The 20,296-nt window shown below is 42.6% G+C and overlaps 1 protein-coding gene across 2 annotated transcripts in view; it reads left to right on the top strand.

The window, feature by feature from the left end:
- Positions 1-3,272: 3,272 nt before the first annotated feature.
- Positions 3,273-20,296, top strand: part of usp38 (ubiquitin specific peptidase 38) — a 39,737-nt gene continuing 22,713 nt past the window's right edge. Inside the window, exons 1-5 of one of the 2 annotated variants that reach the window (XM_072256171.1) lie at positions 3,273-3,413; positions 4,426-4,532; positions 11,608-12,333; positions 12,954-13,089; positions 19,463-19,592. In XM_072256171.1, coding sequence (XP_072112272.1) covers positions 11,649-12,333; positions 12,954-13,089; positions 19,463-19,592 — 951 coding nt within the window. In that variant the 5' untranslated portion in view covers positions 3,273-3,413; positions 4,426-4,532; positions 11,608-11,648. Of the gene's footprint in view, positions 3,414-4,422; positions 4,533-11,607; positions 12,334-12,953; positions 13,090-19,462; positions 19,593-20,296 lie in introns of both variants that reach the window. The other variant, XM_072256170.1, reaches the window with a different exon arrangement.

Genomic DNA, 20,296 nt, shown 5'->3' with positions numbered 1-20,296 from the left:
CAAGACATTAAGAAGAACTCTTCACAGTGAATGAGCTTAGTAAAGTAATTGACTCACATGACACGGGAAAAACTCCGGGAGATGATCCCATTCTGCCTGATCACATCAAATATAGGAGGCTAAAAGCTATTACAATATCTGTGTCAACTTTTTGGTCTCTGTTAGAAAGAGAACATTGTGTCCCAGCATATGCAGGATGTAAAGATTGTCTCTTTAATAAATAAGGGCAGCTGTAGTGACTGTAAATTATTTCAAGGCATTTCCCTTCTCCTCCTCCTCTTTGCCCTCGATCCCCTCAGTAACTTTCAATTCTCTGGCCCTGACCATTTCATCTTCACCATGGATGTTCAGTCCCTGTCCACTTCTATTCTCCATCAGGAAGGCCTCAAAACTCTCCACTTCTTTCTTGCTATCTAGCATAACTGGTCCTCACCCGGAACAATTTTCCCTTCGGGTCCTCCCACTTTCTCCAAACTTGAGGGGTAGCCATGGGTACTGCTTCTTCGTCAGCTATGTAGAACAGTCTATGTTCAAAGCCTTCCTCAGTTATGCTCCCCAACTCTCCCTCCGCTATATTGACGACTGCATTGGCACTGCTTCATGCACCTATGCTGAGCTCATCAATCTTATCAACTTTGCCTCTAACTTCCACCTTGCCCTTAAATTCACACAGTTCCCTTTTCTTAATTTCTTCGCCTGGCTACATCTGTTCCCAGGATGCGGCATTCCTTTCCAGGACATCAGAGATGTCCCCCTTCTTCAAATAGCAGGGTTTCCTACCCTCCAGTATCGATAGTGCCCTCACCTGCATCTCCTCCATTTCCCATACATCCATGCTCACCCTATCCTCCTGCCACCTTAACAGCAGTAGAGTTCTCATCCTTACCCACCAGCCCATCAGCCTCCACATCCAACAGCTCATTCTCAGCAACTTCTGCCAGCTTCAGAGGGATCCTGCCACCAAACTTGAATTCACCTCGCCCCTCCCCATGCTTTCTGTATTGGGATTGATCCCTCTGCGATCCCTCCCCACTAATCTCCCTCCTGGCGTTTCTTCCTGCAAGCAGCCCATGTGCTACACCTGCCCATGCACCTCCTCTCTCAGCTCCATTCAGCACCCCAAATAGTCCTTCTAGTTGAGGCAACACGTCACCTGCGAATCTCCCGGGGTCCCGATGTGGCCTCTTCTACATTGATGAGACCTATCGTAAATTGGGGGACCTCTTCATCATGCACCTCAGCACTATCCGCTGCAAGCAGAGCTTCCTGGTGGCCAAACATTCCCGTTCCGATGTGTCCATCCATGGCCTTCTCTTGTGCCAAGGTGAGGCTACCCTTATATTCCATCCAGGTACCCTCCAACCTGATGGCATGAATATTCTTCCTTCTGGTGAACATATTTCCCTCCCCCTTCCTCTATACCCCACTCTGACCTTTCACTTCATCTCACCTGCCTATTACTTCCCCCTGGGGCCCCTCCTCCCTCTCTCAGCAAATGTCACAGCCCAAGACCCTGCCATTCCACCATCGATTAATTCTGTGTTCTTGGAGGGAGTAAATAGTTCCATACATCAGGGCTCCAGAATCACCAGCAACCTGCTACTTCATGCTGAAATCAACAAGTGCTTTGCAAAAGCTGGAGTTATTACGCCCAAGCTAAATAAGCAAGTGTGGACCAATAGGTTTAATGAAGAACACCAGACTGTCAGTCGACTAAACCTATATCTTATTTACACTGCTCAATACCATTGAAATTTAGACCATGGAAACCATGAGAAAAGACAAAACTATTCGCTGTCTCAGAAGCATCCCAGACATCCCCTGGTATGGTGTGATCAACCCAGATATCCTTGAATATTCTGAGTCTAGCAGCATACGTTCATTACTAACCCAATTATGTCTGAAGTGGATTGATCAGGTTATCAGATAGAAGGAGGCTGCATCCCCAAGAATATATTGAACTGACCACTGGATCATGGACTGTTGGACACTCACACCTTCACCATAAGGATACTGTATCTGGAAGTGAGCTACAAAGTGGCAATCACCAACACGGGTAATCGGGAACCAGTCAATGGTAGTTGGGAACCTTGAAGGGTAGCTGTACCAATGAGCCAATGGTGATCTCAGCTGCTTGAGGAAACTACAAGAAAATTAAGACCAGCAAATTGTGTGATTTTTCAACCTGCCTTCATCTGCAGCAAATGTGTCAGAGTTCTGAACCTGAGTGCAGTGCCTCACCATGACAATGTTCAACATAGAATTCACCAATAAACTTGACAGTTCAAACCCACTGAATTCAACATACTTTTGTCCTACAAGATGGACAGTACCCCCAAATAGAGCAAAAATGTTGATCCTGTGTACCACTTCAAGTTAAGTCACAACACGGTAATATAGAAGTTCAAGATTAGTAATAGGATGGATATTTTAATATTAAGGGCAAATACATACAAAGGGTGGTCTTCTAAATAGACCTGTGGGTAGAGTCCCCATAATGCTTTTAAATTGCTGAGATGTAAAAACTACAAGTTTTGAAGAGGTATACATGAGTAGACCAAACGAGCATTCCATCTGAACTTAATTTTATAAGATTGTCTGCTTTAATCCATCATTGTTCAAGTTCAAATTCATTACAATGGGCACACAGGCCCAGGGTATACATAAAGCTCCACAAACAAAAAAGCTTCTTTTTTGCCGCAGCAGCACGATACATTAAAATATAACAAACATACATTACATAAACAAGTTAACATTCATTAAACTTGGTGACATGTTTTATATTTTGCTACGCAATCAAAAATTCGAATTATAAAATGTGCCCTGTCTATTGAAAGTAGACGAATGCACTGGTTTTAACAGTGTCACTATATTGGTAATATCCACAGAACTCGATTTATTTCACAGCATTGAAAATGAGACTCTGGTACTACTAACTGCAAGTAAAATGATACGGGGTAGCTATATAAAAGACTCAATCTGTCCAAGCTATTTAACTATACAGTCCACTTTGCTAATTACTCAGTAAAATTACAGAGTCATCATTTGGGGTAATTCCGTCTGAGGTAGCCTCGAATTTGCCTGGCTAAGAGGATAATGCTTACAACCCAGCGCCAATAATCCCGCCGGGTACGACAGCGGCGAAACCACACCAAGGAGTGGAAATCACAGTCCCTGCTCTCGCCCCCACCGCCCCTTCCCGGTGACAAATACGGCGATTCATCGACCGGCTACGACGAGGCGCTGCGGGGTCCTGTGTGCTGCCGTCGCGCTGACGTTTGGTCGGGGCACTGTCCCCGGGTCGGCGCCGCGGTCGAGCCGCTGTTGCGAAGCGGGGTTGCCGGGGACCGAGTGGCCTGGGGTGCCCGGTTGCAGTCTGATCGGAAGGAGCGCGATTGCCATGGATTCCGTCGGTAAGTGCCGGTACATTTCTCTTCGGAACGTCGAGACGCCGCGCACATTTTCGCCGCTCACTCGAGGCGCGATTGTTTTGGCCTAAAGCGCCTACACATGATTTGCAACATCATCGTTTATTTACTTTCTGTCATTGTTGATTTTTATTTAAGTATGAACATTTCTGCCCTCCGGCTTCTCGTTTTACAGCTGTCTACCAATTTTTTTTATTGTTACAGTGTTTTAAATACAGTGTGCTGTGTCATGTGCGGATAAAATTGCAGTGTTATGGTGATGAAATGCGAAGTCAGTTCCGATGACTGGAATACGAACTATCTTTACTTTTCTTCTCGGCCTTTAGCTTGTATTAACTTGCTGGAACGTTATTCTGATTTGCTCATTTCAAGGAAGGACACTTTGCAGTTTGAAGGAAACAGTAAAACTGCTGACTGGACATCTTTCAATTGTGTGCTACGAGAAACTTCTTATGACTTTTGTTTAACTTGTGGTTGGTGTTTTGGACGAAAGTGTCAGTTCGGGTCACCTAGAATAAATATTACCAATCAAGTTTTCTTTTATTAATTAGAATTTCAGTTTTTGCCAGTTATATCCTTTGGTTTTAATTCACATCTATTTTAAATGTGATTCGTTCTGAGTAGCTAATATTTTACTGATGAGATTTGAATTTTCGTTCTCTGAAAATGAGCATTTTTTCCTGAAAATGTTTCTAAATATTTTCCGTGATATTTGTGTGGTCTGTGATAAACTGTAAATCCTTTGGTAGCTATAAAGGGAAGCTTAAATTGTATTCTTTCATTATATCTTGATGAAAATTTACAGTTCTGTAATCCTCAATATTTCAACTGAACTTTCGTAAAGGAGGTTGGATGAAGTATTGGTCAGTAATTTAGTGAGGAGCAGGGGAAATTACCTTTAGGTTGGCATAAGTTCTCCATGTGCTCTTTGCAGTACTGGTGGGACTTTTTTTTAATTGTCTCTGTATCACCCTTCTTTTCTCGTTCCCTTCAGCAGCCACCTCTTTGAGAGTAATCAATAGACCTCGGACCTAACAATGTGGTTATGGAGAAAGAAATCAATGTAGTGCCACATTACGTTACTTCTTGGAGTCTTCTTCACAGGTATTGTCATTATTCACCAATTCATAATTGATACATTCTATGAATTTCCAGCTCAGTAGATTTAAGTCTTTTCCTGAGGGGTAGTGTTCTGTGGATAACTACACACCTATGTGCTCTCTATTAAGGTTATACACTTCCAAGAATATTCTGACATTCCTGTCCGATGCAATACAATGACGCTATCCAAAATTAACACTAATGACATGAAACATCACATGGAGATTCACAGACATATCATCAAACTAAACTTGATTTAGGGTCACATAAGGAAAATGTTTTGAAAGCAGAAGTAGTTTCTGGATAAAAGGGAGAGGATGAAAGAGGAATGTAAAATTGAGGTTACAGTAGTTCAGCTGTTATTACATGACAAAGGAGGCTCAAGGGGCAAATTGGCCTAACCCTCTTCCTAATTTATCAGAATCAGGTTTGTTATCACCAGCATGTGACGTGAAATTTGTTAACTTAGCGGTAGCATTTCAATGCTATACATAATATAGAAGAGAAAAAATTAATTAAAAATAAAAATAATATATAAGTAAATCAATTACCGTATGCATATATTGAATAGATTTTAAAAAGTGCAAAAATCAGAAATATTGTTTATGAAAAAAAAAGTTGAGGTAGTGTCCAAGGGTTCAATGTCCATTTAGGAATCGGATGGCAGAGGGGAAGAAGCTGTTCCTGAATCATGGAGTGTGTGCCTTCAGGCTTCTGTATCTCCTACCTGAGGGTAACAGTGAGAAAAGGGCATGCCATGGGTGCTGGAGATTGTTAATAATGGACGCTGCCTTTCTGAGACACCGCTCCCTGAAGATGTCCTGGGTACTTTGTAGGCTAGTACCCAAGATGGAGCAAACTAGATTTATAACCCTCTGCAGCTTCTTTCAGTCCTGTGCAGTAGCCCCCCGCCCCCCATACCAGACAATGATGCAGCCTGTCAGAATGCTCTCCACAGTACATCTGTAGAAGTTTTTGAGTGTATTTGTTGACATGCCAAATCTCTTCAAATTCCTAATGAAGTATAGCCACTGTCTTGCCTTCTTTGTAACTACATCAATATGTTGGGACCAGGTTAGATCCCCAGAGAGCTAGAAACTGCTCATTCTTTCCACTTCTGATCCCTCCATGAGCATTGGTATGTGTTCCTCCGTCTTACCCTTCCTGAAGTCCACAATCAGCTCTTTCATCTTACTGATGTTGAGTGCCAGGTTGTTGCTGCGGCACCACTCCACTAGTTGGCATATCTCACTCCTGTACGCCCTCTCGTCACCACCTGAGATTCTACCAACAATGGTTGTATCATCAGCAAATTTATAGATAGTATTTGAGCTATGCCTAGCCACACAGTCATGTGTATGTAGAGCAGTGGCCTAAGCACACACCTCTGAGGTGTGCCAGTGTTGATAGTCAGTGAAGATGATATGTTATCACCAATCCTGAACTGAACTGAAGGAAATTTATATTAGTCAGGAAATGGTGTTGGATAGACTGCTGGGTCTGAAGGCTGATAAGTCCCCGGGACCTGATGGTCTGCATCCCAGGGTACTTAAGGAGGTAGCTTTAGAAATCGTGGGCGCATTGGTAATCATTTTCCAATGATCCATAGATTCAGGATCAGTTCCTGTGGATTGGAGGGTGGCTAATGTTGTCCCTCTCTTCAAGAGGGGAGGAAGAGAGAAAACAGGGAATTATAGACCGGTTAGACTGACATCGGTGTGGGAAAGATGCTGGAATCAATTATAAAAGGTGAAATTACGACACATCTGGATAGCAGTATCAGGATCGGTCCGAGTCAGCATGGATTTACGAAGGGGAAATCGTGCTTGACTAATCTTCTGGAATTTTTTGAGGATGTAACTATGAAAATGGACAAGGGAGAGCCAGTGGATGTAGTGTACCTGGACTTTCAGAAAGCCTTTGATAAAGTCCCACATAGGAGATTAGTGGGCAAAATTAGGGCACATGGTATTGGGGGCAGAGTACTGACATGGATTGAAAATTGGCTGGCTGACAGAAAACAAAGTAGCGATTAATGGGTCCCTTTCGGAATGGCAGGCAGTGACCAGTCGGATACCGCAGGGTTCAGTGCTGGGACCGCAGCTGTTTACAATATATATTAATGATTTAGATGAGGGAATTAAAAGTAACATCAGCAAATTTGCCGATGACACAAAGCTGGGTGGCAGTGTGAAATATGAGGAGGATGTTATGAGAATGCAGAGTGACTTGGACAGGCTGGGTGAGTGGGCAGATGCAGCTTCATGTGGGTAAATGTGAGGTTATCCACTTTGGTGGTAAGAACAGGAAGGCAGATTATTATCTAAATGGAGTCAAGTTAGGAAAAGGGGAAGCACAACGAGACCTAGGTGTTCTTGTACATCAGTCACTGAAAGCAAGCATGCAAGTACAGCAGGCAGTGAAGAAAGCTAATGGCATGCTGGCCTTCATAACAAGGGGAATTGAGTATAAGAGCAAAGAGGTCCTTCTGCAGCTGTACAGGGCCCTGGTGAGACCACACCTGGAGTACTGTGTGCAGTTTTGGTCTCCAAATTTGAGGAAGGACATTCTTGCTATTGAGGGAATGCAGCGTAGGTTCACAAGGTTAATTCCCAGGATGGCGGGACTGTCATACGTCGAAAGATTGGAGTGACTGGGCTTGTATACTCTGCAATTCAGAAGGTTGAGAGGGGATCTTATTGAAACATATATGATTATTAAGGGATTGGACACGCTGGAGGCAGGAAGCATGTTCCCGCTGATGGGTGAGTCCAGAATCAGAGGCCACAGTTTAAGAATAAGGGGTAGGCCATTTAGAACGGAGTTGAGGGAAAACTTTTTCACCCAGAGAGTGGTGGATATGTGGAATGCTCTGCCCCAGGAGGCTGTGGAGGCCAAGTCTCTGGATGCTTTCAAGAAAGAGATGGATAGAGCTCTTAAAGATGGCGGAATCAAAGGTTATGGGGATAAGGCAGGAACTGGATACTGATTGTGGATGATCAGCCATGATCACAGTGAATGGCGGTGCTGCCTCGAAGGGCCGAATGGCCTACTCCTGCACCTATTATCTATTGTCTATAAGCTGCACAGACTGTGGTCTTCTGGTTAGGAAGTCAAGGATCCAATTGCAGAGGGAGGTACAGAGGCCCAGGTTCTGCAACTTCTCATCAGGATTGTGGGAATTATAGTATTAAATGCTGAGCTATAGTCGATGAACAGCATACTGACATAGGTGTTTGTGTTGCCCAAGTGGTCTAAAGCCATGTGAAGAGCCACTGAGATTGTAGAAACATAGAAAATAGGTGCAGGAGTAGGCCATTCGGCCCTTCGAGCCTGCACCGCCATTCAGTATGATCATGGCTGATCATCGAACTCAGAACCCTGTACCAGCCTTCCCTCCATACCCCCGATCCCTTTAGCCACAAGGGCCATATCTAACTCCCTCTTAAATATAGCCAATGAACTGGCCTCAACTGTTTCCTGTGGCAGAGAATTCCACAGATTCACCACTCTCTGTGTGAAGAAGTTTTTCCTAATCTCGGTCCTAAAAGGCTTCCCCTTTATCCTCAAACTGTGACCCCTCGTTCTGGACTTCCCCAACATTGGAAACGATCTTCCTGCATCTAGCCTGTCCAATCCCTTTAGGATTTTATATGTTTCAATAAGATCCCCCCTCAATCTTCTAAATTCCAACGAGTATAAGCCTAGTTGATCCAGTCTTTCGTCATATGAAAGTCCTGCCATCCCAGGAATCAATCTGGTGAACCTTCTTTGTACTCCCTCTTTGGCAAGGATGTCTTTCCTCAGATTAGGGGACCAAAACTGCACACAATACTCCAGGTGTGGTCTCACCAAGGCCTTGTACAACTGCAGTAGTACCTCCCTGCTCCTGTACTCAAATCCTCTTGCTATAAATGCCAGCATACCATTCGCCTTTTTCACTGCCTGCTGTACCTGCATGCCCACTTTCAATGACTGGTGTATAATGACACCCAGGTCTCGTTGCACCTCCCCTTTTCCTAATCGGCCACCATTCTGTTTTCCTGTTTTTGCCACCAAAGTGGATAACTTCACATTTATCCACAATAAATTGCATCTGCCATGAATTTGCTCACTCACCTAACCTATCCAAGTCACCCTGCATCCTCTTAGCATCCTCCTCACAGCTAACACTGCCACCCAGCTTCGTGTCATCTGCAAACTTGGAGATGCTGCAATTAATTCCCTCATCCAAGTCATTAATATATATTGTAAACAACTGGGGTCCCAGCACTGAGCCTTGCGGTACCCCACTAGTCACTGCCCGCCATTCTGAAAAGTCCCATTTATTCCCACTCCTGACTTCCTGTCTGCCAACCAATTCTCTATCCACATCAATACCTTACCCCCAACACCGTGTGCTTTAAGTTTGCACACTAATCTCCTGTGTGGGACCTTGTCAAAAGCCTTTTGAAAATCCAAATATACCACATCCACTGGTTCTCCCCTATCCACCCTACTAGTTACATCCTCAAAAAATTCTATGAGATTCATCAGACATGATTTTCCTTTCACAAATCCATGCTGATTTTGTCCGATGATTTCACTGCTTTCCAAATGTTATCACATCTTTGATAACTGACTCTAGCACTTTCCCCACCACCGATGTCTTTCGTTGACCTATTGTGACGGTAGGCATATTGCAATGGGTCCAGGTCCTTGCTGAGGCAGGAGTTCAGTCTAGTCATAACCAACCTGTCAAAGCATTTCATCACTGTTGGTGTGAGTGCTCCTGGGTGATATTCATTAAGGCAGCTCACATTATTCTTCTTAGGCACTGGTATAATTGTTGCCTTTTTGAAGCAAGTGGGAACTTCCGCCCGTAGCAGTGAGAGGTTGAAAATGTCCTTGAATACTCCTGCTAGTTGGTTGGCACAGGTTTTCAGAGCCTTACCAGGTACTACATCGGGACCTTCTGCCTTAGAGCGTTCACTCTCTTAAAAGACTGCCTAACTTTGGCCTCTGAAACAGAGATCACAGGGTCATCAGGTGCAGCAGGGATCTTCATAGCTGTAGTTGTGTTCTCCCTCTCAAAGCGGGCATAAAAGGCATTGAGTTCATCTGGTAGTGAAGCATCGCTGCCATTCATGCTAATGAGTTTCACTTTATATGAAGTAACGTCTTGCAAACCGTACCAGAGTTGCCGTGTATCCGATGTCGCCTCCAACCTCATTCAAAGTTGTCTCTTCGCCCTTGAAATAGCCCCCCGCAAATCAGGCCTGGGTTGCCAGACTTGAATGCCACAGATCTAGCCTTCAGTAGATGACGTACCTTCCACAGCTTTGGTTTGGGAATGTACAGTAAGTCTTTGTAGGCACACACTTATCCACACAGGTTTTATTGAACAACTGCAGCATACTCATTTAGATTCGAAGATGAATCCCTGAATACAGCCCAGTCCACCGACTCAAAGCCGACTTGTAGGCGCTCCTTTGCTTCCCTTGCCCATACCTTCATGTTTCTTGCTACCAGTGCTACAGTCTTCAGTCTCAGCCTATACTCAGGGAGTAGAAGTACAGCTAGTTGATAAGACTTCTGGAAGTGAGGGCATGGAATAGCACGTTAGGCATTCTTGATGGTGGTGTAGCAATGGTCCAGTGTGTTGTTTCCTCTGGTATTGCAAGTGATCTGTTGATGGTAGTTGCTTAGTGATTTTTTTCAGGCTGGCCTGGTTAAAATCTCTCAAAGTAATGGTGAAGGCATTAGGGTGTGCTGTTTCGTGCATGTTAATCCCATTGCTCAGATCATCTAAAGCCTGCTTGACATTGGCCTGAGGTGAAATGTATACTACCACCAAAATGACCCCGGAGAATTCCCATGATAGGTAAAAAGAACGGCACTTAACTGCTTGATATTCCAGGTCTGGTGAGCAGAATTGGGACAGCACTGATATATTTGTGCACCAAGAGGAGTTGATCATGAGGCATACTCCTCCACCTCTGCTTTTGAAAGACTCAATGGATCTATCTTGACGGTGTATAGTAAACCCATTGATCTGAATTGCTGCAGCTGGTACGGAAGGGGTTAACCAGGATTCCGTGGGGGGGGGGAAAGGTCGCACCCAAAGTACCTCTGATTCAGCACCCTAGCCCTGAGATCATCGATTTTATTCACCAGAGACTGCACATTTGCCAGCAGGATAGTCAGTATGGGGAGTTTAAAACCCTGTTTCCTTAAACGCATTTGTAACCCCGCTCTGCACCTGTGCTTCCTCCAAGGTATCCTACGTGGGCGCTTCTGACCACAGTCAGTGGTGTTTCTTCCAGTTTTTAGCAGCGGTTGTTCATTTAAACGCATTAAGACATCTTTGTTGCCTGTACTGACCTTGGAAACAGTTGTGCTTTTTAGCTGTATCAGGCTGAAATATTTAATCATATCCATAGAGAATAGTGCTGCTACTCAAGTCGCGCCTAGGCACCCTGGAAGTTATGCTTGTTATGAGAATATCAGAGCAGAAATATTAGATTGGTTGAAAATGTAGGTTTTAGGGAACTTGAATTTTAAGGTGGGAAATTGGGAACTGCAGAGCTTGGGCCAGTGATGACAGAAAGTTAGTCAAAGATTGTGTATTAGGCCAAAAATTGGAAGATTGTGGAGATCTTCAAGGTTTGTAGTGCTAAAAGAAATTAAAATGACAAATGAAATTCAATGACAAAAAAATTCGATAATCTTGGGGCCTGCATTTAGAAAACCTTTTTTGGATTCCTTGGGGGTGGCTGAAATAAATCAGTACATATTTTAAAACATCTTTTGTAATGTTTTCTCACTTAATGATATAACTTGGTATTTTCTTTGGGTTTCTTAAGCTTAACCTAAATCAGTTTATTCAAGGAACTTATGATGCTACATACATTTCATAGAGTAATGGATGAGGATGCTTCCCTTTTTGCAGTTTAATTGTAATTGCCTATTTCACAAGATCTTGTAACTTTTCAGAAAGTCAGCTTAACAGGCAGTTGGATGGGATTTGAAGAGTGGAATTAACTATCTACTTCAAATTTTTTTATTTTAAACCTTTTATCTTGTTTCCCTCTTCTAGGTTCTAATTACCTCCATTGTAACATTGAGGTATAGTAATTCATGATGGATAAGATATTGGAAGCACTCATTACCTCTTCACACCCTCTATCTGTGAAGAGGGGGATTGTGAAGAAAGTGGTCGATGCAGCTGAAAACTCAGTTGACCGGGAGCAATGCAAGGCAATGTTTCATCTAACCACACGATTAATTTTAATTGGGGAGGACAACTTCCAGAAACAAGTGGGTCATCAGGTACTTGATGCCTATGCCAGATACCATCGTTGTGAATTTGAAGAATTCTTTAACAAGGGCTTTATCCTAAACCTTCTGCAACAAGGTTATGGATCATTAGATAAGAAAGATATTGGCATCATTGACTATATCCACATGGGATTAAAACTTATAATGAGTTGTCCTTCTGTGCTTGAAATCTTTAGCTTCATGCACAATGAAGTTTTGCGATTAGTCTGTGAGAGGCCAGAGCCTTTGCTGTGTGCTAAGTTGAGTGAGTTGTTGTCTGACTTTGTGCACTGCATGCCAAAGGGTAAATCGGCAGTACTGTTTTGCCAACAATTAGTAAGGACAATTAGTCAGTTCCAGTGCAATGCTACACAAGAAGAAGAGCTTCGTGGATTTATTTCTCAGGTGAACAAAATAAGCAATTTGCTGCAAAGCATTTGGAAAGCTGAGCCGGGTGCACTTCTACCTTCTCTACAAGAGGTGTTCGTAATAATCTCTGCTACAGGTAATGAATGCATCAAAGGATGACTTTTATTGGTTTTGTAAATTTAATTGGGCATTCTCTTTTAAGGTTTTTGAATGGGGAGTCTCCAATACCCTTATTCTCATTCCTCTTCAAAGATATTCTTTCATTGACTATTGTGATTTGGGACAAGGAAAACAAACGGCTAACTTTATCTATTGATCCCTGTGTGTGTTTTATGTTTGAAGTGAGAGGCAGAATTTTGACTCTAAAACTCCCTCGCATTGTACAGAGCCCTAGTGGGCCTAGATAAATGAAATCATGCAATTGTAAATTGACAAGGAAGCATGTTGTGTCTCCTTTGTGTGTAAGGGGGTGGTATTTTCCATAATTGATATATAGAAAGATAAATTGTTAAATTATTCAGTCCCACTTCCATTCTTTTCTTGTACATAGTATCAATTATTGAATGCTTACTCTTTGTTTTTGTGAATTGTGTTCATATTGATGTACATTGAATTATTTTTCTTGTATATTGGCAATCGTTATTCAACCGTATCAATTATTGAATGCTAAGTGGTTGCTGTTGTGGATTGGGTTTGTGTTGCTGTTTACTGAATCAAAACGAGGGGGAAAAAAGCTCTTATCTGCTTGCTTTACAGATTCCATATTTGAACCATCTATTGCTCTGGCAAGTCTTGTTCAGCACATCCCATTACAAATGATAACAGTTCTCATCAGGAGCCTAATCACAGATCAAAATGTTAAAGATGTCAGCATGACTTGTGCTCTGTGCAGGTAAAGAAATAGCTCACCTTTCTGTCAAGTCCTCTAATCACTCCAAAGTAATTTTCATTTTTGAATTGTGTTCATTGCTATTATGTAGATAGATGTGGCTCTCCTTCAGCAAATACTGTTCAAAGGTCTTAAACTCAACATGATAATTAAAGCTTGAGGGCTGCAGAGTTGAAGAAGAAAATTGAAAGAACGGTCTGTAAATGCAAGTGAATTGAAGGAGGCAGAGAGTGGGTGAACAAAGCCCCATCTAAGATCCACAGCTAAAATTAGAATCCAGTAATTTAGGGTTGTAAGTGGAAAACACATTTTCAGTTTGGTGGAATTGTAAAATGGTCTCCCCTTTGTAACTGAATGCTGGGTAATTTAAATGCTTATAATTGTGATGGGTGAGGCATCCACAGCAGCGGAAGGCAGGCAGAGCACCACCAAACACAGTGAGTTCTTCTTCCTTGTGTTGGGGTTTTTCTTATTTTTTTAAACCAAACGAGAGAGATAAAGTTGGCCATTGTTGGAGTGGGAGCTAGAGTCAGAATGGGAACTTGGAGACTTCGACGAGAAGAGGCTGAGGCCAAAGAAACGGGTAAGAAGAGTAAGTTTTTCCTTTCATTATTGCTGATTTGGTCTTGGTTGCCTGTAGTACAGTGCAGGCAGATATGGCAGTGGAATGCTCCTCCTTTAGGATGTGGGAATTCATGGAACTTGATGGTCTCCCTGATGACTACACCTGCGGGAAGTGCAGCCAAATCCAGCTCCTGAAGGACCACATTAAGGAGCTGGAGCTGGGCTGGATGAACTAAGGATCATCTGGGAGGCAGAGCAATTGATGGATAAGACTTTTGAGCAAGTGGTTACACCCAGAGTGCAGAATTCAGGAAGTAGTTGGGTGAACACCGAGAGAGATAAAAGCAGAAAGAAGTCAATGCAGGGTCTCTCTGTGGCCATTCCCCTCAACAACAGATATAGCTCTTTGGATACTGGTGAGAGGGGTGGCCTATCTGGGCAAGGCAGCAACAGCCAGACTCCTCGCACTGCTGTCAGCTCTCAGCCTCAGAAGAGTAGGGTGAAGTCAGGTGGAGCAATAGTCATAGGGGACTCGATAGTTAGGAGGACAGACGGGAGATTTTGTGGCAGCAAAAGAGACGCAAGGATAGTGTGTTCCCTCCTGGGTGCTAGGGTCCAGGATGTCTTTGAGCAGTTGCAGAATATCTTTGAAGGGGAGAGTGAGCAGCGTACGGTTGTGGTACGTGTTGGTACCAATGACAGAGGCAGGAGAGGGGGTAGAGGTCCTGCATGGTAAGTTTAGGGAGTTAGGAAGAAGGCTGAGGAGCAGGACCTCCAAGGTGGTAATCTCCAGATTACTCCCAGTACCACGACCTAGTGAAGGTCAGAACAGGAGGGTAGCACAGACGAATGAGTGGCTGAGGAGATGGTGCAAGGGACCGGGTTTCAAGTTCTCGGAAATTTGGAACCTTTTCTGGGGAAGGGGTGACCTGTACAAGTGGGACAGGTTGCACCTGAACTGGAGGGGAACCAATATCCTGGGAGGGAGGTTTGCTAATGCTGTTGGGGAGGGTTTAAACTAGATTTGCAGGGGATTGAAAACCAAAGTGAAGAGGCAGAGGGTGGGGCAGTTGGCGATCAAGTAGAGGCAGTTTGTGAGGAAGGATAGGCAGATGATAGAGCAAAGATGCACTTAGCCAAATGGTTTGAGATGTGTCTATTTTAATGCAAGGAGTATCCTCAACAAAGCGGATAAACTTAGAGCATAGAACAATATGTGGAACTATGACGTTGTGGCCACTACAGGCTTGGATGTCTCAGAGGACAGAACTGGCTGCTGAGTGTGCCGTGCCTTAGATGTTTCAAAAGGCCAGGGAAGGAGGCAAAAGAAGTGGGGGTGTGGCATTGCTAATCAGAGATAGTATCACGGCTGCAGAAAAAGAGGAAGTCATGGAGGAATTGTCTACTTCGTCAGTATGGGTGGAAATCAGAAACAGGAAGGGGCCAGTAACTCTACTGGATGTTTTTTATAGACCCCCCCCACCACCCAAAAGTAACACAGACATCGAGGAGCCATCTCCAGACGAGATGTACCCCAGGCTACTATGGAAAATGAGGGAGGAGATTGCTGGGCCTCTGGCGATGACCTTTGCATCATCAGTAGGGACGGGAGATGTACCAAAGGATTGGAGGTTTGCAAATGTTGTTCCGTTGTTCAAGAAAAGGAGTAGAGATAACCCAGGAAATTATAAACCAGTGAGTCTTACTTCAGTGGTGAGCAAGTTGTTGGAGAAGATACTGTGAGGCAGAATTTATGAGCGTTTGGAGAGACATAATCTGATTAGGGTTGGTCCGCATGGCGTTGTCAAGGGCGGGTTGTGCCTTGTGAGCCTGACTGAATTCTTTGAGGATGTAACAAAACACATTGATGAAGCTAGAACTGTGGATGTAGTGTATATGGATTTCAGTAAGGCATTTGATAAGGTTCCCCATATAAGGCTCGTTCAGAAATTAAGGAGGCATGGGATGAAGGAGACCTTGTTTTGTGCATCCAGAACTGGCTTGCCTACAGAAGGCAAAGGGTGGTTGTGAATGGTTCATATTCTGCATGGAGGTCAGTCAGTGACCAGGGTTCCCTCTGTTCTGGGAACCCTCCACTTTATGATTTTTATAAATGATCTGGATGAGGAAGTAGTAAGTTTGCTGATGACACAAAAGTTGGGGGTGTTGTGGATAGTCTGGGGGGTTGTCAGAGGTTACAGTGGGACCGATAGGATGCAGAACTGGGCTGAGAAGTGGCAGATGGAGTTCAACGCAGGTAAGTGTGAAGTGGTTCATTTTGGTAGGTGAAATTTGAAGATGGAATATCATATTAATGGTAAGACTTTTGGCAGTGTGGAGGATCAGAGAGATCTTGGGGTCCATGTCCATAGGACACTCAAAGCTACTGTGCAGGTTGTTAAGAAAGCGTATGGTGTGTTGGCATTCATCATCCATGGGATTGAGTTAAAGAGCCATGAGGTAATGTTACAGCTATATAAGACTTTAGTTAGACCCCACTTGGAGTACTGTGTTCAGTTCTGGTCGCCTCACTACAGGAAGGATGTGGATGCTATCGAGAGAGTGCAGAGGAGATTTACAAGGATGTTGCCTGTATTGGAGAAAGTGCCTCATGAGAATAAGTTGAGTGAACTTGGAGCGATGGAGAATGAGAGGTGACCTGATAGAGGTGTAAAAGATGATGAGAAGCATTTATCATGTGAGCCAGAGGCCTTTTCCCCATGGTTGAAATGGGTGGCATGAGTTTTAAGTTTTTGGAAGTAGGTACAGAATGTCAGAGGTAAGTTTTCACACAGAGAGTGGTGGGTGTGTGGAATGCACTCCTAGCGATGGTAGTAGAGCTGGATACGATAGTGTTTTTTAAGAGACTCTTGGATGTGTACATGGAACTTAGAAAAATAGAGGGCTGTGTGGTGGTTCTAGGCAATTTCTAGCGTAGATTACATGTTTGACACTTCATTGTGGGCCGAAGGGCCTGTAATGTGCTGTAGATTTCTCTGTTCTGACTCTGGTGACTATGGGATAGGCATGAGTAACAGGCTTTGATAAATTATATAGCCTGGCTCTGGGTTACGAGTGCCCTATATACAGATATTCCTACAATGAACAAGCTCCCACAGCATTATTAAATTCAAAAATCAAACCTATACAGGTGTGCACTGCTTAACGTCCATTCAGACAGCATCCAATGGCTGATACATCTACAGAACCGATCGGAGGACGTGACGTAGCGGATGTAACCAATCTCGTGTATCGCATGTCTCTGGAATGTGGTAGCGTTATCTGTCTGTTTAATTTTCTTTCAAAAATATTACTGTAAAGTGCATCATGGCTTCCAAGTTATTCGACCTGAAACTCTTCAGTGGAACACTATGAGGAAGTTGAGAACAGCGATGTGGATGATCCTGATCATTTTTGATAAATTGTTGTGATATGGGCTAAGAAAGTGTTTACATAGAAGTTGAAAAAGTGAAAAAAATTAAAAAGGTTAAAATGAAATTTAAAAAATCATAGTGTATGTATTATAGTGTACAGTATACATTTTAGTTCTTGGCTATTTGGTCAATACAGGTACAGTACAGTATTCTATATAGGTTTGCTAAGTATATAATATGGTGTTCGCACAACGTCCAAATCACATAATGTCCGATTTCACAGAATGTATTGTGGATGTTAAGCAACGCATACCTGTATATGCATATTTGCCCCTGTATACTGCTGAAGGACTTCCCTCTGTCCACCTTTAGTTTTTTTCTAATATATCTTGTGTGCTTTTAATACCAATCATTATAATTCTGTTGAGATATGGTTACCACATCAAGTGATTTTTGGGTTTTTTTTCTTGTGACTTCTGAGCATCAGTGAAATCGGGCTCATTCATTACTGGAGGATGGCCTGTATCTGGATATAGGTTGGCAACAATACGAATAAGTCTGAAATACACTTCATATTGCAGTAGTTAGGTTTTGGGTTCAATTTTTCAATAAATGTAAGTTGTAAATGTGAAATCATCCACGGACCTCTACAACCAGATTGAGAAATAGAAGTTAACGTAAAGAATAAAAGCAGCTGCAGAATGAATATGCTACTCAAATCTGCTTCATCATTCCAATCCATTAATTCGATTAGGGACCAAAGGCCCATCAATTTTACATTTGTGCATTCAATAACTGCACTGGCAAAAGTAGAAAGTTATAAAGATTTTCATTCCCCTTAGCCATTTCTCATCCTGAGACTGTCCATCTCCTGAGGAAATAGCCTCTCAGTACTATCCTGTCATTCTCTCTCAAATCTTGTTTCAGTGAGAGAGCAATTCTCCTTCGAAAAATATGGACCAATCTTGCTCAAGCTTTCTTCCCAGGAAATGACTGATCTAACCCCACTGTAATTGTTTTTTTTTCATCCTTCTACAAGAATTCCTTTTTAAATTTGAGTAAACTGATTTGTTTATTAATGTTGTTGACACTGGATTTATTCAGGATTTTTTCACGAAGGTCCAGTTCTCTGCCTGTGAATAACCTGATTTAAAATAACTTTAAAACCTCAACTGAATAATTTAATAGTTTTGTTAATGTGTGCTGCTTGGCTTCCAACTAAACCTAATATTTTTATTATTTTTCTTTTTATTAAAGAAACAATTTACACCAGCACACACAAAATGCTTGAGGGACTCAGCAGGTCAGGCAGCATCTATGAAAATGAACAAGCAGTTGATATTTCAGCTGACCCTTCAGCAGGACTGGAAATGAAGGGAGAAGGTGCTAGAATAGGATGGGGGAGGGGAAAGAAGCCAAACTAGAAGGTGTTATGTGAAGCCAGTTGGATGGGGAGGTGATGAAGTAAGAAGCTGGGAGGAGATGCAAAAGGCTGAAGAAGAAGGAATTTGATAGGAGATGGAGTGGACCCTGGGAGAAAGGGAAGAAGGATGGGCCCTACAGGTGGTGATAGGTAGGTGAGGAGAAAAGGTAAGAGGGCAGAGGGGCGAATAGAAGAGAGAAGGGGATGGGGCAAAAAGAAATTACTGGAAGTAGAAAAAAATCAATGTTCATGCCATCAGGTTTGAGGCCACCAGTGTCTTTTATCTGCTTGATATTTTACTGGAAGAAGTTGTACTTGGCCAAGACAGGGTGTCAGATAAGCAGCCTAATATTTCTATGGGAATGGAGATCAAGAGTGGAGGAAGAGGAGAAGAGCTGAGATTCCTGGTTTAAGTGTTTACTTGACTCCTTTCTTACACCCATTTTGCAGAATAATGCGATTGCTCATGTAGGAATTTGAAATATTATTCAGTGTGGTGGTCTTCTCTGAAGCTATGATGAACATTGAATAGAAAAAGCCAAATACTTCATTTGTTCTGCATCTGAGTTCTGAATGCTTAGCACTGGTATATAATAAAACTCTTTATCAACCTTAGTATTGTGATGAGCATGAATAATTCTATTAATAGTGACAATGGGTGGGGAAATTGATGAAAAGGCTGAAGATGAAGAAGTAAGTTGCAACTGAAGGTTGAAGTGTTTGAAGCAGCTTTTTGACATTGTACATGTGCAGGTTGTGCAGATGTCAATTTAAAGGAATGAAAACATTCTGTAAGGAAAATTTGACCTTCCAGTTAATAGAAAGGGAATACTTGGCAGGGAATATGTGTTCTAAGGGAGGGAAAGGAATATAAAAAACTAATTTGAACCCATACTGTGACAATGAAATGGTACAATTGAGTTTGCATGTATTTATATGTTGTACTTTCAGAGTTTAAATATGGAAACTGTGGAGCACTTAAGTGTTTCTAATTATATATTTTTGTTTTCTGAAGGATGATTGATTGGCTCTCTTGGCCATTAGCTCAGCATGTTGAAACATGGGTGATTGCACTACTTAAGGGATTAGCCTCTGTCCAGAAGTTCACCATCCTTATAGATGTCACATTGCGTAAAATTGAACAGGTAAGTGGGAGAAATATCGCTTCAATTGAAAGAGAACAAAATAGCAAAATTTACTGTTGATGTGACTGTAGGAATGTTGGTATGGTGGGAAGCAGGTTTTACATCTCATCTGAAGAAACAGGAGATCTACAGAACAGTAATTTCCGTCTCTCTCTCTCTCTCTCTCTCTCTCTCTCTCTCTCTCCTTTTTCTCTCTCTCTCTCTCTCTCTCCTTTCTCTCTCTCTCTCTCTCTCTCTCTCTCTCTCTCTCTCTCTCTCTCTCTCTCTCATACATATATACATATATATATATACACACAGACACGCACACCAGTATCACTAATGATAAAACTGCAGGAAATTTCTTAAACATCTTGTCCGTTTGTATGGCTGATTATCTCTCCCAATACCATATTTCTCCTCTCTTCCTGCACCCTTCAGCCCAACTTGTCAGTGCCAATCATAATAATATCTTTCTCTGCTAATCCCATTTGCCTGCAATAGGCCTTTCCCCCTCTACTATTTTCCTAAACAATTACCTGTTCAAATGTCTTTTAAATTTTGTAATGATCTCTGCTAAAACTATCTCCTTTAACAGCTCATTCCAGGTAACTTGCAATCTCTATGTACAGATCTCCTTTAAATTTCACTTCTCTGACCTGTGCTGCTTATTTTAGACTAAACTATTTTGGGAAAAGTATTATGACTATCTACCCTATCTGCCC

Source organism: Mobula birostris, chromosome 4 (assembly GCF_030028105.1).
Source record: "Mobula birostris isolate sMobBir1 chromosome 4, sMobBir1.hap1, whole genome shotgun sequence".
Lineage (NCBI taxonomy): Eukaryota > Metazoa > Chordata > Chondrichthyes > Myliobatiformes > Myliobatidae > Mobula > Mobula birostris.
The sequence above is the reverse complement of the archived record's forward strand: the minus strand, read 5'-3'. Positions and strand labels throughout refer to the sequence as shown.